The 24,384-nt window shown below is 36.9% G+C and overlaps 1 protein-coding gene across 1 annotated transcript; it reads right to left on the reverse strand.

The window, feature by feature from the left end:
- Positions 1 to 2,177: 2,177 nt before the first annotated feature.
- BNAC09G13600D (O-fucosyltransferase 15) lies at positions 2,178 to 5,513 on the reverse strand. Its single transcript, XM_013842135.3, has 10 exons — positions 4,912 to 5,513; positions 4,307 to 4,399; positions 4,124 to 4,223; positions 3,982 to 4,043; positions 3,823 to 3,911; positions 3,618 to 3,738; positions 3,387 to 3,530; positions 2,978 to 3,315; positions 2,665 to 2,905; positions 2,178 to 2,568 (listed from the first exon to the last, which is right to left on the reverse strand). The coding sequence occupies exons 1-10, from the start codon at positions 5,368 to 5,370 to the stop codon at positions 2,260 to 2,262; spliced, it is 1,956 nt and encodes a 651-aa protein (XP_013697589.1). The 5' UTR covers positions 5,371 to 5,513; the 3' UTR covers positions 2,178 to 2,259.
- Between the last annotated feature and the right edge of the window lie 18,871 nt (positions 5,514 to 24,384).

The following is a 24,384-nucleotide window of genomic DNA, read 5'->3' on the forward strand; positions in this document are numbered from 1 at the left end:
TGCCCTGAAGGAAGGCGTTGTTGACATCTAATTGTCTGATTGGCCAATTGCAATCAACCGCGACCCCAAGGACAATCCTGATAGTCGTAGACTTGATGACGGGAGTGAATGTCTCCGCATAATCGAGTCCTGGGCGTTGATTGTATCCTTTTGCAATGAGTCTGGATTTGGAGCATCGAACCGTGCCATCAGGATTGTATTTTGTTGTGAAGAGCCAGCGACAGCCTACAATGGTGACGTGTGGTGGTGGCTTTTGATCTTTTAATTAGCTTTTGATTAGTTTTGTTAAAATAGTTACAATTTTAAATTTGTTTACATTTTTTTTAAAAAAATTCATTTTATAAACAATTAATTTTTAAAGACAAAGTTGTTGTACAAATGGGTATCCACGTCAGCAAAATTATATAATATTTATATAATATGACATTTACGTTATCAAAATTAGCATATGTAACATTAACGTTAGATAATTAGTTGATGTATGATTTGAAATTTTTCGAAATGTGAGTATTTATTTGCATGATATGTGATGTATAAATTGAACATGTCACTATACTTTGTGCATGATTTTGTTGTTTTATGTGAAATTTAGGTGGGTTTCATCTGATAGACTCTCTTCAATCTTATAGAATATCACATAGGTATGTTACATACAAAAAGAAAGGATACCATAAAAATTGCATTCATATGAAATCTTACAAGAGCAGTCATGACAGCTAATATGGTGGTTATGTGGCCCAAATGGCTTTGAAACCCATGTAGCTCCTGAGGTGGATGTGGTGGGTGAAGTCCCGAGGGATGTGGAGGAGGATGTGGTTCTAGATGAGGTGGTCTTGTTGGTGGTTGATGAATAGGAGGAGGATGAAGCATTTTGATTTTGAAATTTGTTATTGCGATATGTGTTGTATACTTTGTTTATATACCATCAAGGTTAAAAATCATTGTTACCTACAAGTCTTTGTAATCTTAGCGAATCTAATTAGTAAGTTGTTTAGTAGAACGAAATTGAAGTTATCTTTAGAGAGAGATTGCACACTCATGCTGTTATGCATGTAGAGAGAGAGAGAGAGAGAGATTTATAAATGCATGTATTTGCTTGAATAGCAAACTTTATTGTGGAAGAATTACAAGTAGGGGTGTTCAATCCGGATATCGGTTCGGTTTAGGTTTGGTTTTTTTCGGTTTTCGGTATTTCGGTTAGTAAAATATAACTACCATTCTAAATCTATATTTAATTCGGTTCGGTTCGGTTTATATATCGTCGGTTTTCGGTTTATTCGCAAAAAACATAATTATTTAGTTTGAGATCATATTATATGAATTTTAGAGTCATATTGTCAACATAGTCATTTATTAAAAATATATTACATGTTCAAATAAATGAACAAAAAAATAATAATGCTTCTACCATCAAATAAAATAATCAAATCTATAACTAAAATCAAAGCTTGAATTTTTGAAAATAAAAATATGAAACAAAACAGAAACATGAAAGAAATTTTTTTCTACTCTTCCATATTTAGTGTTCAATAAAGTCATGCTTTTTCAATCGAACACGAAACTCTGTTTGTTTACAGATAAGAAAACAATTGTGAAAAATTTTCATTAATTATTGTCCATCAAATTTATAATCTTCATATTAATTTAGTGAAGACTAAAATAAAGCAAAAAAATCAAAAGAAAACTTAAAAAATAAGATGTCTGAATTGAGATGTATTGTTATTTAATTATAGTTCAAGTGTTTTACAAATTAAGGTTCTTTATTACTATAAAATTATGGTAATAGTTATTAACACAAATTTAACTTACGTAACAAATAGATTTTCATGTATTGTTATAAAATAAATACATATTTACATGTTTTTACTTTTAATCGATTTTGTTCGGTTTATTCGGTTTAATCGGTTATATACCAAACCATATCCAAATCCTACGATTTTTATAAAATTATATTCATTCGGTTTATTTGGTATATACCAAAACCAAACCATATTGTCTATTTCGGTTCGGTTCGGTACTGTTCGGTTTTACCATATTGAACAACCCTAATTACAAGTTATGCATGTAAGAGAGAGATTTGAGATATACTTTTTTTTTTCAAGATTTGTGATATACATTTGCTTGAATAGTTGTCTTTTTTGTTAGGAAATACTGTTGTTTAAAGAACTAAAACTGGGGGCTCTCGAACTAAAATGTCATATAAATAATTGGTTCAACCATTTCAGAAACCGAACCGAACCACAATGTAAGGACAAAGAATCAATCTTCATTACACATACATTCTTTACATCTTGGATAACGGTAAACGCTGCGTCCCGTTGGTCTAACCAATACATGTTTGGTTTGCCTAACGTTCTTTCTCACTCTCTGCTCGAACACTTTCCACTCTATGGTATTGTTCTTCAACAGTATGTCCGAGAATCTCCTTTTGTTCGGTCTGATCGTCGGCATCTTCCCTGCTCCGTAATAAATCCTATAACCCGACACCAAAGACGACAACTGACTCCCTGAATCCGTCATTGCAAAGGCGTCTGACGCAGCGCAAGCAATGAAATCAAGAACCGCTAGCTACATAACCAGAAATAACCAAAGAAAAAATCAATAACCGGGAAGTTAACGGATAAACCGGAAAGTATTTTACTCTGTTTTTTTTTTTCATTTCACCTGAGAAGAGTGGTTCTTGAAAGGCTCTAGCTCTGTTTCCGAGAGTACATTCTCTTTGGTGACAAGGTTCGGGTAAAGACTAGTTAAAGCTGCTAACCGTTTCGCCCCACCGTATATATTCGCGCCAGCCACGAACACACGAGTCTTGCGGTTGAAACCGAGACCAGCAAGCATGAGCACAGCTTCTTCAGGTGATAACGGGCAAAGCCCTTCCGTCCTCAAATCTTCAGGAGACGGCATTCTACAAAAGATCATACCGTAAGAAACCAAACTTGCTATGGTTAAGGCAAGAAGTAAGAGAAAATGGACAAACTTTTTGGTCTTTGTAAGATTTGCAAGCGTTGGGAAATGCTTTTCTCGGTAAGCTGATAGCTCTGTCTTCTCAGCATCGCCTCCACCGAAGTAACAAAGAGAATGAGCCACCATATCGATTTCGAACCGGAGATGGACTGCTAGATACTTAGAGGCCTTATGGAGAGGACCGGCCTTCTTGTCCAATATGAAGGATGCATATTTTGGACCGACAAGATACGGGTCAACGGGTGCTAGGTGTGAACCGCTGTCGCGTAACCTCCTTACAAGAATGGCTCCGGTTTCTTGTATCTTTGGAACGAAGTTTAACGCATGAAAGTTGCATCTACACCGCAGCCTCTACAAACAAAACAATTGGATAATTAATGCATCAAAGATCGATGAGGAACAAAGAAAGTCTTGTTACCTACCTGTAACTGAAATGGTATAGGGTCAAAGGCCAAACGGTTTCCAAATCCAAAGAAGTGGACGACTCTGTTCTTGAGAAGAAGAGGGAGAATGTGCTTCATGTAGAATCCGGGCTTGGCTTCTTTCATGACATCTATATCCGTGACCTTAGAAGGTGATAAAAGGAAGTATATAAACAAAAGACCACGATGAAAACGCCTTTTTTTCAATAAAAATCGGTATAAAGAACTCACGAGGCTGCCAATGGCCTCAAGGTCTAGAGACTGAAGCTCTTTTGGTAGGTTCTTTACTATCCGTATATCGGGAGAGAGATACTTTATGAAATGTTCCACCTGGTAGATATCTTCAAACTGACTATAAAAGAATATGAACCAATCAAGAATGTCAAAAAGAAAGATAGAGAAGCGAGAGAGATTATAGGGAGCTTATAATACTTACCTTGAATCGGTCCAGACATCGCTGAACATAAACTTGGGAACAACGAGTGTGGCGTTGAGTAACCGAGCAACAACAACAATGTTACAAACCTGTTTATAAATCCAAAGGTTAGTAAAAGTATTTTTATAAGGAATGTGTGACGCAATCACAACAACTTACAGCAACTCTCTGTTGATTGATCCCACCATTTGCAGTTACCATTATATATCCATTCTTCCCATCTAAATATCAAAATCAAGAAAACCTTTAGAAACAAATTTAGAAAAAGAAGTGGAGACTAGGGAGAAAGAGTGAGAGAGACCGTTGGGCTTCCAAGAACGTTGATCAGCGCAAGGCTTCCAAGCCAAAGCTTGGTCCTTTGGTTCTCGCCACAACTCTTTTGGCTCTATTTTGTTTTGTCCCTAACAAACACAAATGTGATGGTTCAACGTCAAAATGTGAATAAGCAACAGTTTCAAAAATATTATTATAGATAAGAAAATACCTCAGCTAAAGCATGAGCAGCATAAGCCAACAATCTACCATATGTTCCATTGTATTGCTTCTTTGGTTTCCCCATCTTTTTCTTCGCTACATGCTATCATCAATCACAGTCACATCAACAAGAAACAAGCTTACATCACATGAAACTTACATAAACATCAATCCAAAAATACAAATCATATAACATAAGTATTACCATTACCATTTGAAATAACCAAATATCTAGAAAAGCAATTTTTCATTCGAATATTTATATCAGAAAATATCCAAAACTATCGGGAAAAAAAAACTGAATCACTCAAAAAACCAAATTATCCAACATTACCGAATATTATTCCAAATTATTTTATCCACATTATCTATATTTATTACATTCTAACAACCCAAAAACGGAGCTAAACCGAACCGAATAAAGCTTGAATTTTTTGGTATTGAACCGAAAATCAAAAGAACCGAACCGAAATCAGCCCATATTTTAATTTTATAAATATACGAAAACCGAAATGACCCAATCGAAGAACCGAATGCCCAGGTGCAATGTAATATTGACAGTTAAAAACTAGAGAGTAACAGTTACTAATCAAAATTACAATTGAACTAATTTACCTGTACCGACGCCGACACTTTAACAGATACCCGTTTTGTACTCGGGCTCAGATCCGGGTTTGATTTTGGATTCGGTTTAGGATTTCGATTCTTTGAGAATCCTCTTCGAAGCCAAGCTCGACCTTCATGGAGCTGAGAGAGCATAAACCAATTAACAAAAATGAAGAAACCCACAAGAGCGATTACTCCCACGGCGGTTTTCGCCGTTCTGATTCTCTTCCTCTTCCCTCTCTTAACCGGATTTTTCAGATTCCGGTTCGGGTCGCCGTTGATCCAACACCAAATCGATCCGATGAAATCTGACCCGGTATCCCGAAGCTTCTCTCCAGCTAATTCAGAGAACCGGGTTGGGCCGAGTCGGGTCGGTGATTGAACCGGCGTAGCTGTTCCTTGGATCCGATCTTGGACTCGAACATCGCAAGTCTCTGGTTTTTCTTCAGCAGGTCTCTCTTGAGACATAGCGAAGAACACAGAGCTCACTCTTTCTATCTAACGAAAGGGAAAGATCTAAGTCGAATCTAACGGAGCTTAAGTGAAGAAAGAGAGAGAGAGTGTTTGTTTGAATTTCAGTGAGGATCATTATTGGCTTTTGTCCGAACGTAATATTGTAATAATGGTTCTAATCTTTGAGATTGACGCTGGTATTGATTAATTTAAGGTCCCTGTCCTTTTAAATTACTTTATATTTACCCTTATTATTTATTTGATACGCACAACAACCTTATGTATTATGTCCTTTTTGTGTTTCTAATTTTGTTAAAAATTGACCCGTGTTATAAAAAGAACTGGAATTTTATTGTATCGCGAGAATTTGAATAATGGCAAAATTTATACTCGTAGAATTTTTAACACTGATAGAAAGAGTTTATTATAGAGAGAAGAGAAGGTTGAGGGATCATTTTCTAAACGATCGAAATCGATCGTTTATATAGAGAAGAAATTCACTGTGCAAATAGTGCAGCGGACCCCACATCTTTTTATATTTTCAAACATTACGGCTCTTCCTTTTTTTGACTTTCGTAACACTCCCTCTTGGGGGCCGGTGTCACTATCCGCTCTCGCTTAACGTCTTTGTTGCCTCGTTAAAAACCTTTCCAGGAAAACCCAATGGGAAAAACCATAGTAAGGTAAAAAGAGTACAACTACGTAAGCTCCCCCTCGAATGAACAGTCATAGATCCTTCTGATGGCGCATCCCAATGTTATGGATGTGTTTCCTGAATACCGAGGTAGGGAGTGATTTTGTGAAGAGGTCGGCTGCATTGTCGCATGATCGAACATATCTTACTTCAATCTCTTTATTCTTCTCGAGCTCTTGAGTGTATGGGAAGAACTTCGGAGGTATATGTTTGGTTCTATCGCTTTTGATATATCCTTCCTTCGTTTGAGCAACACATGCCGCGTTATCTTCATATAGAATAGTTGGCTCCGTATTTTCGTCAATCCCACTGCTTGAACAGATGTGTCGGCTTATTGATCTTAGCCATACACATTCTCTACTTGCTTCATGGAGTGCAATGATCTCAGCGTGATTTGAAGAAGTAGCAACAAGTGTTTGCTTCTGAGAACGCCAAGATATGGCGGTGCCTCCAATTGTAAAAACATATCCTGTTTGGGATCGAGCTTTGTGTGGATCTGAAAATAACCTGCATCTGCAAAACCAATCATTTGACCTTTTGAACTTTTAGGATAAAACAAGCCTAAATCAGTGGTTCCTTGAAGGTAACGAAAGACATGTTTAATTCCATTCCAATGTCTTCGCGTAGGAGACGAACTGAATCTCGCTAAAAGATTAACGGCAAAAGATATGTCAGGTCGAGTACAATTTGCAAGATACATAAGAGCTCCAATTGCACTTAAGTATGGAGTTTCAGGACCAAGTATTTCTTCATTTTCCTCAGATGGTCGAAACGGATCATTTTCAACATTAAGTGATCTAACGACCATCGGGGTGCTAAGAGGAGTTGCTTTATCCATGTTAAAGCGTTTCAATACTCGTTTGGTATATGTAGACTGGTGTACAAATATACCCTTTCGAGAATGCTCAATTTGTAATCCTAGACAATATTTTGTCTGCCCGAGATCTTTCATCTCAAATTCTCCTTTCAGATAGTTTGATGCCTTTTGGATTTCGTTTTGAGTTCCAATAATATTAAGATCATCAACGTACACCGCGATTATCACAAATCCGGATGTTGTTTTCTTTATGAAAACACAAGGACATATAGGATCATTCGTGTATCCTTCTTTTGTTAAGTGTTCACTGAGACGATTATACCACATTCGTCCAGATTGTTTTAACCCATATAATGATCTTTGCAATTTTATTGCACATAACTCTTTAGGTTTGGAACTTAACGTTTCTGGCATTTTAAATCCATCTGGGATTCTCATATAGATATCAGTATCTAATGATCCATATAAATATGCCGTAACGACATCCATGAGACGCATTTCTAAATTTTCATTGGCCGCTAGGCTCATCAGGAATCTAAATGTGATTGCGTCCATAACAGGAGAATAAGTTTCCTCATAATCAATTCCTGGCCTTTGAGAGAAACCTTGGGCTACGAGACGAGCTTTGTATCTTGTAATCTCGTTTTTCTCATTTCTTTTTCGGACAAACACCCATTTGTACCCAACAGGTTTTACATCTTTGGGTGTGAGCACAATAGGTCCGAATACATTTCGTTTGTTAAGTGAATCTAGTTCGACTTGAATTGCATCTTTCCATTTTATCCAGTCATGTCTCTTTTGACATTCATATACAGACTTTGGTTCTGGATCTTCGTTTTCTTCATTTATTTCCTTTGCTAAAAGGTATGAGAAAACGTCATCAATATCATCCATCTCATTTCGTTTCCATATCTTTCCATTATGTATGTAATTGATAGAAATCTCATGATTTCCTTCAGATTCAAGATGTTTTATATTGTCGTTAGATTCACAATTTTTTTCGTCCAAAATATTTTCTGTTATTTTGGGAGTATCATGCTTTTCACATTCCTTACGTTTCTAGGAAGTTTATCCTTTGAACCAATAGGTCTACCGCGCTTTAAACGTGTTCCTGATTCACGTGTATCAACTGCCGTTCCACCATTTTGTGGTATTTCAATACGAGCAGGAGTATTTGCAGCGGGTATATGTGATTTAGTTACCATTTTGGTATCAGCAAATGCATCAGGTAGCTGATTTGCTATATTTTGTAAATGCATGATACGTCGAACTTCTAGTTCTGACTGTTTCGTAGGAGGATCAAGGTGTAATAACGATGGTACACTCCATTTGATCTCTTTTCCTACTTGTTTATTGTCTCCCCCTAGAGTTGGGAATTCTTTCTCATTGAAATGACAATCGGCAAATCGTGCCGTAAACACATCACCAGTTTGTGGTTCTAGGTATCTTATTATTGATGGAGAATCATAGCCAATATATATTCCCAACCGTCTTTGCGGTCCCATCTTTGTACGTTGCGGTGGTGCTATTGGAATATAAACCGCACAACCAAAGATTTTTAGATGAGAGATATTTGGTTCTTTTCCAAATGCTAACTGTAATGGGGAATATCTATGGTATGCACTTGGTCTTATCCGAATTAGTGCTTCTGCATGCAAAATAGCATGTCCCCATACAGATGTTGGGAGTTTTGATCTCATGATCAATGGCCTTGCAATTAGTTGCAGCCGTTTAATTAATGATTCTGCCAAACCATTTTGTGTATGAACATGAGCAACAGAATGCTCTACTTCAATCCCTGATACCATACAATAATCATTAAAAGCTTGGGATGTGAATTCACCAGCGTTATCTAATCTAACTCTTTTAATTGGATAATCTGAGAACTGTGCTCTTAATTTGATTATCTGAGTTAGAAATCTCGCAAATGCCATATTTCGAGATGATAACAAACAAACATGTGACCATCTACTCGATGCATCGATTAATACCATAAAGTAGTAGAATGGTCCACACGGTGGATGTATTGGTCCACAAATATCACCTTGGATTCTTTCCAAAAACTTTGGTGATTCTTTGTCAATTTTGGTTGGTGATGGTCTTATGATTAATTTCCCAAGAGCACACGCATCACATGTCATTTTATTACTTTGGTATATATCTTGGGTTTTTATTGAATGACCATGTGAGCTTTCAATGATTTTTCGCATCATTGTAGTGCCTGGTGACCAAGACGATCATGCCATAATGTAACATCTTCTGGATTTCTTTTGATCACAAGATGTGATTCTATAGCATCAATATAAGTGTGATGCAATCCAGAAGGAAGTTCTGGAAATTTTTCCAGTACAAGGCCTTTGCCTGATTTTTCAGAAGTTATATACAAATACTTCTTTCCATTCTCAGTTGCAGACTGAGTGTTATACCCTTGACGGTATATATCTTTGAAACTCAACAAATTTCTCTTAGAATTTGGAGAATATAAGGCATTATCTATGGAAAACTTTGTTCCATTAGGCAACATAAAGTTTGCCTTGCCAATTCCTTCGATCAGGTCTGTAGGACCTGATATTGTGTTTATAGTCATTTTTACTGACTTTAAAGTAGAGAAATATCTCTTATCCTTCAGTATAGTGTGCGTTGTGCCACTATCTGGTATGCAAACTTCTCTACCAATTTGTTTAGTTGTTGTTCCATTTGCTTTCTTATCCATTTCTGTAACACACAGTTAATATTAATAAAGAAAATAAACTTTCATAAGTAAACATATTATGCATCAATAACAAGTACACAATAATTATACATTAGATATTTTGAAATACAACATTATTTTGAAAGTGAAATACATAATATTTTATGGCATCACTAGGCATTATTAAGCTTGATCAGTACAAGCACTTCAATTATTTTGATGAGTGGCCTCGTCGAAATCTCCCATAAAGTCAGAGGATTCGAGGTATGTCGATGTTGTACCCACAAGGTGTTCATTGAGATTTACTTCCTTTGCCTTGCCTTTAATAGATTCTTGGTACAATTGGCATAGATGCCGAGGAGTTCGACATACTTGAGACCAGTGTCCCTTCGATCCACATCTGTAACAGACGTTCTCATTTTTATGAGTAGGGTTTTCTTGGGTTTCTTTCCCTTTTACCCGATCAGATCGATTCCATGTGTTGGATCCCCTTCCTCTTGGGTTGTTACTCCTTTCATGGTTGCGGTTAAATCGATAACCACGACCACGACCACGACCAAAACCACGATTGTGACCACGGCCACGACCACGCCCACGATAGGAATAATTTCCTTTTTCCGGATTTTTTATATCCGTTGCATTTACCTCAGGAAATGCTTTGGTTCCCGTGGGTCGGGCATTGTGGTTTTTAATGAGGAGTTCATTATTTCTCTCCGCTATCATAAGCGCCACAACGAGTTCAGAGAACCTCGTATACCCACAATTTCTATATTGTTCTTGTAGAACATAATGATTTTTGTGGAACGTTTGGTAAGTTTTCTCGAGCATTTCTGCTTCCGAGACAGGCTTACCGCAATAATCTAATTGCGCCGCTATTCTCAATATAGCGGAATTGTACGTTTCCACTTTTTCAAAATCTTGAAATCGTAGATTTTTCCACTCATCAAGTGCATGGGGGAGAGTAATTTTTCTTTGGTTATCAAACCTCTCCTTCAGAGCTTTCCAAAGATCTAAGGGATCTTTGGTTCTCGCATAATCATGCGTAAGATTTTCATCTAGATGCCTTCTCAGAAATATCACGGCCTTAGCCTTTTCATGAGAGGTTGATATATTGCCGTCTTTTATTGTTCCGAGTATTTCCTCGGAATCTAGATGAAGCTCCATGTTTGTAACCCATGCCGTGTAGTTTGTCCCAGTTACTTCCAATGCCGGAAACTGAAGTTTCTCGATTTTTGCCATTTGTATTTCTAAAGCACATAAATAAAAATTATTAGAATATTATTCATATTAAAAGGAACCGTTTACATTAATCATGCAAGCAATTACAAGGAGAAGCGATGTAAAGAAAATTAAACCGATATTCATCTTAAATTCACTCGGAGTAAATTCTCCAACGAATAAACCATAAATAGAAACACAAATAAAAATGGCACATAAAAACAAAAGTGCGCGAATCATCTTTCTTGAAATGAAAAATCGGAGGAGAGCGATTTGAAATTTTTTTTTTTTTTTTGAGAGAAGATGAAATGTTTTGGATGATGAAATGGAGTGAAAATGAGTTGTATTTATAGATGAAAATTACTGTTCATGACCGTTGGAGAAAGGGGAAATTTTTGAAAAATTTTCTTTGTGACCGTTGGGGTTAAATCGAGTGCACCAAAAATCAGTCTGAAAATATCGTATTAAACAGTCAATCAAATCTATAAAATTTCATAAAAGTAAAAAAATTATGGCAATGAAATATTTATGTTATGACAACAAATCGTGCGACGGCTCAGCCGATCAATGCAGAGTAATAAATTATACGGCGGCTCGGCCGACCAATTAATAATAAACAGAATATAAGGCGGCTCGGCCGACCAATAAATAATAAACATGATATAAGGCGGCTTGGCCGACCAATAGATAAATTAAATTACTAGTAAATGATATAGGCGGTATTCCGGCCATTATAACATGATATAAATAATAGTATAGGCGGTATACTGACCATTATAACAGAGTATAAATGATACAAATAAATTTTACCGAATTGCAGAGTGATCGTGCTGATAACGTGTTATAAAAAGAACTGGAATTTTATTGTATCGCGAGAATTTGAATAAGGACAAAATTTATACCCGTAGAATTTTTAACACTGATAGAAAGAGTTTATTATAGAGAGAAGAAAAGGTTGAGGGATCATTTTCTAAACGATCGAAATCGATCGTTTATATAGAGAAGAAATTCACTGTGCAAATAGTGCACCGGGCCCCACATCTTTTTATATTTTCAAACATTACGGCTCCTCTTTTTTTTGACTTTCGTAACAACCCGTTATTATTCATTTTCAAAAGCAGGTATTGAAGTCTAATTTATCTTGATTATTAGTTATCAACAAAATTAGGGGTGTTCAATCCGGATATCGGTTCGGTTTAGGTTTGTTTTTTTTCGGTTTTCGGTATTTTGGTTAGTAAAATATAACTATCATTCTAAATCCATATTTACTTCGGTTCGGTTCGGTTTATATACCGTCGGTTTTCGGTTTATTCGGTTTTATACCAAAAAACAAAATTATTTAGTTTGAGATCAGATAAAATGAATTTTAGAGTCATATTGTCAACACAGTCATTTATTAAAAATATATTACATGTTCAAATAAATGAACAAAAACGTAAAAATGCTTCTACCATCAAATAAAATCATCAAATCTATAATTAAAATCAAAGCCTGAAATTTTGAAAATAAAAATATGAAACAAAACAGAAACATGAAAGAAAAGTTTTTCCACTCTTTCATATTTAGTGTTCATTAAAATCATGCTTTTTCGATTGAACACGAAACTCTGTTTGTTTATAGATAAGAAAAAAGTTGTGAAAATTTTCCATTAATTATTTTTCATTAAATTTATCATCTTCGTATTAATTTAGTGAATACTAAAATAAAGCCAAAAAAAAAAAAAAAAAAGACTTAGAAAATAAGATGTCTGAATTGCGATGTATTCAAGTGTTTTACAAATTATATAAGGTTCTTTATTACTATAACATTATGGTAATAGTTATTAACACAAATTTAACTTATATAACAAATAGATTTTCATGTATTGTTATAAAATAGATACATAGTTACATGTTTTTACTTTTAATCGGTTTTGTTCGGTTTATTCGGTTTAATCGGTTATATACCAAACCATATCCAAATCCTACGGTTTTTATAAAATTATATCCTTTCGGTTTATATGGTATATACCAAAACCAAACCATATTGTCTATTTCGGTTCGGTTCGGTTCGGTACGGTTCGGTTTTACCATATTGAACAGCTCTAAACAAAATATATTGCGTGAAATGTAAAGTTGGATTAGCTCCTACCAACTAGGTATATTATATATAATAAGTTTTCTTTATTACTACCATATACAACTTGATGAAAGTTATATCAGTTTAACCAGCTAGATATATAATAATAATTTCATTTTTGTTATCTAGATCTACTATTCTATATAGATAGGACAAGTTTTAGGAGGATGAACTCCTATCGACTCTTTGTGATTTATGTTTTTAAATTTATATTCCCATTTTTAATTAAAAAAATCAACATAAACATTCAAATTACACATAAACAAAGATAAAAGGTTGTAAATAAATAAATAAGTAAGTGGGCGGTTTTTGTGAAGAGAAATAACGAACGGCGGGATATGACGATTAGGGTTTTGGCGATTGGTGAGGGCAGGGGTTCGGAGTCGGGAGATCGTGATGCAACCATGATGGATGTGGGAGAGAGAGCGAGACCACCAGGGGATGCGGCGGCCTCGTATGCATCCAAAGTGGTGGGTACGAATGGAGGAGGTATGCCGGTTCCAGAGAGTTTGATTGATGATGCGTTTGTATCTGAGAGGCTACGAGTGGAGTTTCCGAATGGAGAGGATGGAGAACCATCGATTACGATTGAGTCGGAAGTTTTAGAAGCGATGAATGGGATGTGGAAGCAGCGTATGATTGTTAGGGTTTTGGGCAGGAACGTCCCGATCTCTGCCTTGAGCAAGAAGCTAAGAGAGTTATGGAACCCTAAAGGAGGAATGTATGTAATGGACCTACCCATACAATTTTTTATGGTTCGTTTCGAGAAGAAGGATGAATATTTGGCGGCACTGACAGGGGGTCCATGGAGGGCTTTTGGCAGTTATCTCATGGTGAGAGCCTGGTCGCCGGAGTTCGATCCGTTAAGAGATGACATCGTTACGACGCCGGTTTGGATCAGGTTGACAAATATTCCAATGAACTTTTACCATCGATCGATCCTCATGGGTATTGCCAAGGGTTTGGGTAAACCAGTTCGTGTTGACTTGACCACATTGAAGTTTGAAAGAGCAAGGTTTGCGAGAGTTTGTGTAGAAGTTAATCTTGCAAAGCCGTTGAAAGGGACAGTCCTAATTAACGGAGAGAGATACTTTGTAGCTTACGAAGGGTTAGCTGAGATCTGTTCAAAGTGCGAAATTTATGGACACTTGGTTCATGGATGCCCAAGAACAATTGTGGAAAGATTGGCTGAAGTAGCTATACAGACGGAGGTACAGTCAGCTACGCGATCACCCACTAGACAAGAACCAATAGTGCAGGAGAATGGTTTTACTCCGGTGAGGAGCTCAAGAAGAGGGACGCAGATACTGCCTCGACTGGTGAACGGCAGGACCGCGGAAGCCGGCGGGGAGACAGACAGGAATGTCCAAGAGATCCCGCGGACCGGGGGAATCGCAAACATTGCGATATCCAACAAATTTGGTAGTTTAGAGCTGGATACAGATCGAAGTTAATCAAGAGAAGAGATTGTGTCTGGCGAGGAGAACAAGGAGAATCAGATTATGAACATCAAAAGAAATGAGAACAAGAAAATTTCGCAAGGGAAAGAGACTCTAATCTTTGGAGGGAAGGTGAATAGAAGAAAGGATTCGAAAATGGTGAACAAGGAGAAATGGGCTGGGAAGAAAGTAGTAGAAGGAGAGGAAGGCCCAAAAATTTAAACAATAAACCCGCTAGAGGTTTGGTGATTGGGCCCACTAAAGGGGAAGTCAGTCTATCGGAGTCGGGGAAACGACTGCGAGTGGAAAGTTTGGAGGCAGGGAGAGCTGGGGGTGCCTTCAGGGAGAGTGTGGCGGAACCCAAAGTTACGGTAAAGCCATTGCAATTAAGAGATGAAGAGTTGGAGAATCCGATGGATAGTACCATTAGTGAGATGGAACAAAGGGAGACGGAGGCGCAGATGGAAGCGCAGGGGGACAGAAGGATTTTGGACCTCGCATGACAGGGTTCCCCGGTAATCCAATTAGACCTTATCGTAATAAAGATGATGAATTGCATTTTCTGGAATTTCCGGGGGGCAAATAAACCCAATTTTTGACGTTCTATTCGGTACATTTTGAAGAAGTTCGATACTGATTTTCTTGCGTTATTTGAGACCCATGCGGGAGGGGATAAAGCGATGAAAATCTGTCAGAGTCTAGGCTTTGATAACTCTTTTCGGGTGGACGCCGTTGGTCAGAGTGGTGGTATTTGGTTGTTGTGGAGGAATCATGCTGGAGCTCTAACGATCTTGGAATCGTCAGAACAGTTTATTCATGCACGTGTTGAGATTGGGAGTGAGGTAATTCACCTCATAGCTGTCTATGTTGCGCCTACAGTGAGTCGTAGGAGTGGGTTATGGGGAGACTTGAAGCGGGTAATTGAGAATATTGATGAACCAGTATTGGTAGGTGGAGATTTTAATACTATAATGCGGTTGGATGAGAGGTCAGGGGGCAATGGTAGACTTTCACCGGACTCTCTAGCTTTTGGAGAATGGATAAATGAGCTAGCTTTGGGGGATATGGGTTTTAGAGGTAACACTTTCACATGGAGAAGAGGGAAAGATACCCGGAACTTTGTGGCTAAACGTTTGGACAGAGTCTTGTGTAGTGCTCAGACACGAGTAAGATGGCAGGAGGCAGTAGTTTCTCATCTTCCCTTTCTAGCATCAGACCATACACCAGTCTATGTGCAACTAGAGCCTAAACAGAGAGGTAACCCCAAGAGGAGACCTTTTCGATTTGAGGCGGCATGGCTCAAACATGAAGTTTTAAGGAGTTACTTGCGGCATCTTGGAATGGGGAGATGCGTACGCCTGAGGCGCTTGTGGCGTTGAAAGCAAAGCTAAAAAAATGGAATAAGGAGATATTTGGGGATGTAAAGCAACAGAAAGAAAAACTAATCAGTGACATCAAGGGAATTCAGGAGGAGCTGGAGAGGAACCCAACTGATGATTTGTTGTTAAGGGAAGCTGGCTTACAGAAGGTGTTTGATGTGGTTCTAGAACAAGAGGAGATGGTCTGGTACCAAAAATCACGTGAGAAGTGGATAGTGTTTGGTAATAGGAATACGAATTACTATCATACGAATACAATTGTTCGGAGGAAAAGGAACATAATTGAAATGCTGAAGGATGATGTGGGGCGCTGGGTAGATCAGTCGGAGGAGTTAGAAAAGCTGGCCATAGCTTATTATAAATGCATGTACTCAACGGAAGATATCAATTTGGATACAGAAAAACTTTCTCAAGAAGGCTTCACTGAACTTACGAGGGGTGAGAAGGAGATACTCAATAAACCGTTCTCTGCAGTGGATGTTGAGATTTCGATGCGATCCATGGGGAAGTTTAATGCTCCAGGACCAGATGGGTTTCAACCGGTCTTTTACCAAGATTCATGGGAAGTAGTGGGGGAGTCGGTAACTCGGTGTGGGCTTGAGTTCTTTGAATCAGGTGTTCTTACTACGGGTATGAATGATGCAATGCTGATCTTAATACCGAAGGTCCTCAAGCCAGAAAGAATCATGCAATTCCGAACAATCAGTTTATGTAATGTCTTGTTTAAGATAATAACTAAAGCGATGGTGTTGAGATTGAAGAAACTTATGCCCAAGCTTATTGGTCCAACGCAAGTCAGCTTCATCCCAGGCCGGCTTAGAACAGACAATATTGTTGTGGTCCATGAAGCGGTTCACTCAATGAGGAAAAAGAAAGGACGCAGAGGTTGGATGCTGCTCAAGTTGGATCTCGAGAAAGCATATGACCGAATCAGGTGGGATTTCCTAGAGGATACTCTTTACGCAGCAAAACTACCCGGGATATGGATTCAATAGATCATGCAGTGCGTGACAAACCCGTGAATGAGTCTATTATGGAATGGAGAGAGGACATAAGCTTTTACACCTCAACGTAGACTTCGGCAGGGCGATCCTTTGTCACCATACTTTTTTGTGTTTTGCATGGAGCGCTTGTGCCATCAAATTGATCTTTCTGTGGCCAAGAAGGAGTGGAAACCAATCAGTCTATCTAGGAGTGGACCAGCTTTATCCCATGTTTGTTTTGCGGATGATCTGATCTTGTTTGCTGAGGCCTCAATCTCGCAAATTCGGGTGATTAGGAAGGTGCTAGAGAGATTTTGTGGAGCTTCTGGGCAGAAAGTAAGTCTTGAGAAATCTTTGATTTTCTTCTATGCAAATGTTTATCGGGACTTAGCGAAATCCATAAGTACTGAGAGTGGAATCAGAGGAACAAAAGAGTTGGGAAAGTACTTGGGCATGCCGGTGTTGCAAAAAAATAATTAATAAAGAGACGTTTGGGGAAGTAATTGAGAGATTGTCGTCTAAACTTGCGGGATTGAAAAGGAGATTCTTGAGCTTGGCAGGGAGGATCACGCTTACAAAGTCTGTTCTCGCATCGATTCCAGTACATACGATGAGTACCATCGCTCTGCCGATATCTACTTTGGATCAACTTGATAAAATTGCTCGGTCGTTTATTTGGGGGAGCAGTGAGGGAAACAGGAAACAACATCTGGTCTCTTGGAGAAAAATCTGTAAACCGAAGAGTGAAGGTGGGCTGGGGATAAGGTTAGCTAAAGAAATGAATATTTCTCTACTAGCAAAGCTAGGCTGGAGGTTGCTGAACACACAGGATGGCCTATGGGTTAAGATTATGCGAAAAAAAAATTCGAGTTGGCGAGTTGGATGATTTATCTTGGTTAAGCGTTAAAGGAACTTGGTCACCAACATGGAGAAGTTTGGTATTGGGGCTGCGTGAGGTTGTTGTCCCGAGTTTGGCTTGGGTTCTTGGTGATGGTCGTCGAGTACGTTTTTGGAAGGATAATTGGTTGTTGAATGAGCCACTATCTGAGTTGAGTACAGTGGATATTCCAGAAGAGATGGTGGAGGTACGAGCTCGGGATCTTTGGCAAACTGGCGCTGGTTGGAAAATGCATATAATAGAACCGTATATGTCAATGCCAAATCGTCTAAGGTTGGCTTCAATGGTGATTGATGATGTTACGGGTGCAAGGGATAGAATGTCGTGGGGAGGGAACAAGGATGGTTTATTTTCTGTGAACTCAGCTTATGCTTTCTTAACCAGGGATGCGGAGCCGAGACCTAATATGGAAGCCTTATATCAGCGGGTTTGGCGTGTCACTACTCCAGAACGTGTACGAGTCTTCCTATGGCTGGTAACTCATCAGGTGATCATGACAAACATGGAACGGAAACGCATACATTTGAGTGAGAATAATATATGTCCATTGTGTAAGGGGGGAGAAGAAACCATTCTTCATGTTCTTCGAGACTGTCCGGCAGCTGCGGGGTTATGGGCGCGATTTGTTTCCCTAAGCAGACCTCAACGGTTCTTTGACCAACCTCTCCTAGAATGGCTTTATGATAACCTTGCAAGGAATAGACCAGGATTGGGGGAGCTATGGCCAACGTTGTTTTCTCTGACTGTTTGGTGGTGCTGGAAATGGAGATGTGGGTATGTTTTTGGAGAGGAAGGAAAATGTCGAGACAGGGTGCAGTTCCTTCAGGATAAGGCTCGGGAGGTGATAGAAGCAAATGTAAAACTAAAGGAACATGGACAGAGTCGGGAACGTGTGGAGAAGCAGATCTCATGGAATCGACCAACAAATGGCTGGTTCAAACTGAACACGGATGGAGCATCTAGAGGTAACCCGGGACTTGCTACGGCGGGTGGGGCTATTCTCGATGAGTATGGAGAATGGAATGGGGGTTTTGCAATAAACATAGGCATCTGTTCAGCCCCTTTGGCAGAGTTATGGGGAGTATACTATGGCTTGTGTATAGCATGGGACCGTGGGATTCGTCAGTTGGAGTTGGAGGTTGATTCGGAGAGTGTGGCGGGTTTTCTTCAGACAGGGATCCATGATTTTCATCCCCTGTCGTTCCTAGAACGTCTGTGCTATGGCTTCATATCAAGAGACTGGTTAGTCAAAATTTCTCATGTGTATAGGGAGGCTAATTATCTGACGGATGGATTAGCTAACTATGCGTTTTCTCTATCGTTTGGGTTACATTTCTTTGAAGATGTCCCAGATTGTGTTGCTTATGTTTTGTTGGAGGACTTTCAGAGGGTATCTAGATCTCGGCAAATTTGCATGTAATGAGTTTTATGATTTGAATAAAGAGTAGGAGACTCATGTCTCCTGCACCCTACCAAAAAAAAAAAAAAAAGGTTGTAAATAAGTTTCACAGCAAACAGAAATAGTCTAAATACCTCTTTATATATTTTAGCAATCTCTTAAAAATAAATACAATTTTTATGATAGAAAAACACACTTTTTACATTTATTTAGATTCATATGCATGAAAATACACATCTTTATGAAAACTCATCTCTTTATACGTTTTACAAACTCTTAAAAATAAATGAAATGCTTAGGATGAAAAAAACAAACTATTTCACATTTATTTGAATTCCTATTATTAATAGATATGTTTGCTCTATAGGTGTTCAAGCTTATAGACACTATGTAACCCAACAGATTTCCTACAAAAAGTAGAAAACATGATGAAGGCAATCTCTTTGCAAAATGCTCTAACAACTAAGATCAAACTGATTAATACCAGAGCACTGTCAGATGAATGTTTAGCAAGTTAAGGATCAATGAAAGAAATCTTTCAACTGCTCTTACAACTTATTTTTCATTTCTTCTATTTTTTTATTGTTTTGAACAGGTTCCTTCAAAAGAATTGTTTTGTTTTTTTTTGAATTATACAGAGGTATCCTGGCTCCACAGAAGTGATCCAGACTAGTCACGTTTTGCCACGTGTCGGTCCTCTGTTCCCGGCGATGCCGAAATGTTAATTCTCCAGTGGCCGGGATTCGAACCCAGATGACGGTACTCACAGCTGTAAGTCATTTACCACTAGAGCTAGAAGCCCCGGTTAAATTGATTTGTTTGAAGTATTAGCTGGTGAAAATAGTAGAAATCCTCCAAACTGAAATGGGTGGCTGTGCGTTTCTCCCCAGAGAAACCTAGGCAACAAGCTTCATTAGACGACGCATAAAGATGGTGGCAGATCTGGCAGATGCATGCTGGTCCAATATCTCCGCTTCGATGCACGATGATCCTATCAAATGCTTGAGCAATGCGAGCATTAAGGATTTTGCAGTGAGTTAATACGTTCATCTTGGTTCAGAAAAAGGTGCATCCAATATGATGCGCAAGAAAGCTGAAATCTCTATTGCTAGCTTCCATTTGACACAACTTCAATGGAATTGCAGTCAAATCGATGAATCTTCTTAAATTTTATATAGTATATGAAATCAATAACTTCGGTGAATCAGATTAGAGTTTGTGAGAATTCATCATGACCATAATTTTTTAAAAAATTATGTAGATTACCCATATCTTACATTGTATCGTTATAGCATATTTGATTAGTTTCTATGAATATTTTAATTGTTGTTGACTAACATAATGTTTTAAAACATAAGAAAATAGTTTTTGATTAAAATCTTAATTTTTAATGAGTAAGAAAATTAATATCTTCTGATTAATTAAGAAACTTTTTCAAACTCAAATTATTCTAATGATACGCATTTTACACAAGTGAATTACTATTACCAGCAGTTATTTTAAAATAAAACTTTTGTTGATAAATAATGAAGTGGCTCAGCATAAAGAAAATAATTGCAATCAACCAATATTTTAATTTGTTAATTAAACATTAGATGTTTTTTTCTGTCTATACCAATGTTTCAGAAATAAAATAAAGTTTTACTAAATTTTATGTTAATTTTCTTTTATTTTTATTAGGTTAGCAATTTATATTAATAATATGTTTTATTTTAATATATATATATATTTCTAAGTTTTTTTTTTGAACTTTATATATTTCTAAGTTTTGACATACTCTCCGGAAAAATTCTTTTAGTATTGTATTTAATGTTAATTTCCAAAGAGTTACCATAAGTATCAATTTAATTCCTTCTTAGTGACTACATAATATTATGAGAAATTCTCTAGGATAACTCTTTTTAAGTTTTTGTCACAAAAATTGTCCTGAATGAAAAAATGACCAAAATAAGTTTTTGCCATAGAGTTAACTAATCTAGATTTAGGGTTTAGAGTTAAGGGGTGAAGTTTTAGAGATAGGGTTTCAAATTTTTAAAAATAAAAATTAAAAATTTCAAAATAAAAAGGGGCTATTTTGATCATTTTCTTTCTTGAAGGCTATTTTTGTGACAAAAACTTAAAAATGGCTATTTGAAAGAATTGCCCTAATATTATTTTCACTTTATTTTGAAAGATTTACAGAAAATATAAATATTAGAATAATATTAAACTTCCGGGATATTTTATCCTTTTTCGGTCAAAGTCAAATATAATAAATCTCAGGGTCTGACTGGTGACCATCCGGGAAATAAGAGGAACGAATAAAAAAAAATGTACGAAAATAAAATAGCAGAAATGAAAAGGAATGGTTGTTGCTGAACTTGCGTGTGAATGATCTTCTATTGTTATGCCCAAGATCTCAGTTTTGAATCAGTACGTATATAGTGGATCGGGCTTTTTGAATAAAAGACTACAAGTTCTTAACTGTGTTTTTTTTCTTCTCTTCAGATGTATTAATATCATAAAAGACTAGATTCAAAAATATTTTCAATACAACTTATACAAAAAAAATTCAATTTTTCTGAGTAGAGAATAAAAATCTTAAAGACTAATAAAACTAATTTAAAGGTTACTAGGTGGGGGCCCGCGGTTTCGCGGATTTGATTATTTTGTAACAATATATTTATTATAATTTTTCAAATTAAAATATGTTTTTATCACTATGTGTTTTTGTTAAATATTTATTCTAAGAATAATTGTTTAAAAAAAGATAAATATGACTATTTTAAATATTTTTTGATATTTTGTATTGATAATTGTACTAAAATTAGTTATGTATAATATTCATGATTCAGTTTTTAATAAAATTACTTAAGTTTTGAAGGTATATAATACTGAAACTTTTGAAATATTTTATATAGTTTAGAAATACTAGATTGCTAAAAATGATTTTATGAAGCATTATATATATTATTATATAAACCACATATTTAATCACCATAAATTATTTTGTGCAATATATTTAGGACGTTTGGATACTGATAAAACTATTTCTAGAACTAATTTACATACTCATAAAATAAATAAAAATTAAAAATCCGTTAACAAATCAAAATATAATATGTTTTCTCAAACTCTATATATGATCGTCACCTAAGAAAAAAATCAATTAAGTGATTTATCATTTAATATAAAATAAAATTAAAAAATATATTTTATAAATTAATTTATAACCTTGTATAAATAAATTAAAACCTCTTATCATAATTTAAAACATATGATAACACTACAAGAAAACGTAGCAGTAACAACGGCGGTTTACGACGAAATTATTTCCTCGTAACTTTACATGGGCTTTACAACGCAATTACGACGAGACATTATTTCGTCGTAAACTCCATGGTAATTTACGACGAAAGGATTTCGTCGTAAAGTCAATGTAAGTTTACGACGAAAGTACGTGAAATGCGAAATAGTTGTAAACGTTACATCGACATTACAACGAATCATGTTACCGTTATATAAAGGTGAAACGTGTATTCAATGTGCTTTAACTTACCTAAATTCGTTGTAAAGTCGTTGTAAATGTTCCATGTAAAATCCATGTAAAACTTTTCTTGTAAAATCATTGTTATATTTCTCTATATATATATGTCATTTCCCACAACTCTCTTCTTCACAACACACAACTCTCTTCCTCTCGAACCTGATGGCGTTTAGACTCTGTTCCTCATTCAGCCACCAATTACTATTTCGAAGATGACGATAAGGAACATGAGTCATTCGTCTGTCTGCCAATTCAGTGGAGCGACAAGGAGAAGTGGACGGAAGTGCAGTTGGTTTATACTTGAAAGGAACCTCCGACCATCGTCAAAGGTTCCTCTCAAGTACAAACCAGCTGCACTTCCGTCCACTTTCTCCTTGTCATTCCACTGAATTGGCAGACAGACGAACGACACAGGTTCCTTATCGTCGTCTTAGAAATAGTAACTGGTGGCTTAACAACGCAATTACGACGAAACCAACGAAACCAAATTTCGTCGTAAACGCCATGTAATATTACGACGCAAGTACGTCGAAAAGTAAACTTTACATCGACATTACAACGAATCATGTTACCGTTATATTTAGGTGAAAACGTGTATTCAATGTGCTTTAACTTACCTAATTTCGTCGTAAATTCGTTGTAAATAATATGTTAAAACCATGTAAAATCCATGTAAAATATTCCTTGTAAAATCGTTTTTATTTTTCAACTACCCAACTCGAAAATTTCTCTATATATATGTCATTTCCCACAACTCTCTTCCTCACAACACACAAACGGGAGAAAAAAAATCCGAAAAAAATCAGAAAAAAAAGATTTGAAAAAAAAATCTAAGAAAAAATGGCCGGTGGCGGTAGTATTTACGAGTTACGGAGTTGGATGTATTTGCACAAAGATTCCGGCGGGAGGGTGACAAACGCATTTCTGAGCGGGCTAGAGACATTCATGCACCAGGCGGGCTGTACACCGATCACACAGGAAAGCGGTAAGATGTTCTGCCCCTGTCGGAAATGCAAGAATTCAAAATTTGCACGTAGTGAAACTGTATGGAAGCATTTAGTAAACAGATGATTTACACCACAATACTACATTTGGTATCAACATGGAGAGGGTTATGGGGGAAATGAAGCTAGTAGTAGTAATAATAATTTTGAGGATGGTCATCATAGTGAAGAACCGAATCATTTGCATAATGAATATGATTATCATCAAGATCATGAGCAGATGGTAGATCATGATAGGGTTCAAGATATGATTAGTGATGCATTTTTAGAAACAACTACAACAATAGCTGATGGAACTGGAAATGTAGAAGAACCTAATTTGGATGCAAAAAGGTTTTATGAAATGCTAGATGCTGCAAATCAACCAATCTACACTGGTTGTAGAGAAGGTCTCTCTAAATTGTCTCTAGCAGCTAGGATGATGAATATTAAAACGGATCATAATTTACCTGAGAATTGCATGGATGCATGGGCGGAGTTGTTTAAAGAGTATTTGACAGAAGACAACGTGTCTGCTGAATCTTATTATGAGATTCAGAAATTGGTTTATAGTCTTGGGTTGCCTTCGGAGATGATTGATGTTTGCATCGACAACTGCATGATCTACTGAAAAGAAGATGACAAGTTAGAAGAGTGTCGATTCTGCAAAAAACCACGATTTAAACCGCAAGGCCGTGGGAGGAATAGGGTACCGTACCAAAGGATGTGGTACCTACCAATTACAGACAGATTGAAAAGATTATATCAATCTGATAGGACTGCTGCATCGATGAGGTGGCATGCGGAACATGTCCAGAGAGATGGTGAGGTTGCACATCTATCAGACGCAAGAGCGTGGAAACATTTCAACAAGGTACACGCA

Source organism: Brassica napus, chromosome C9, assembly GCF_020379485.1.
Source record: "Brassica napus cultivar Da-Ae chromosome C9, Da-Ae, whole genome shotgun sequence".
In the NCBI taxonomy this organism is placed as follows: Eukaryota; Viridiplantae; Streptophyta; class Magnoliopsida; order Brassicales; family Brassicaceae; genus Brassica; species Brassica napus.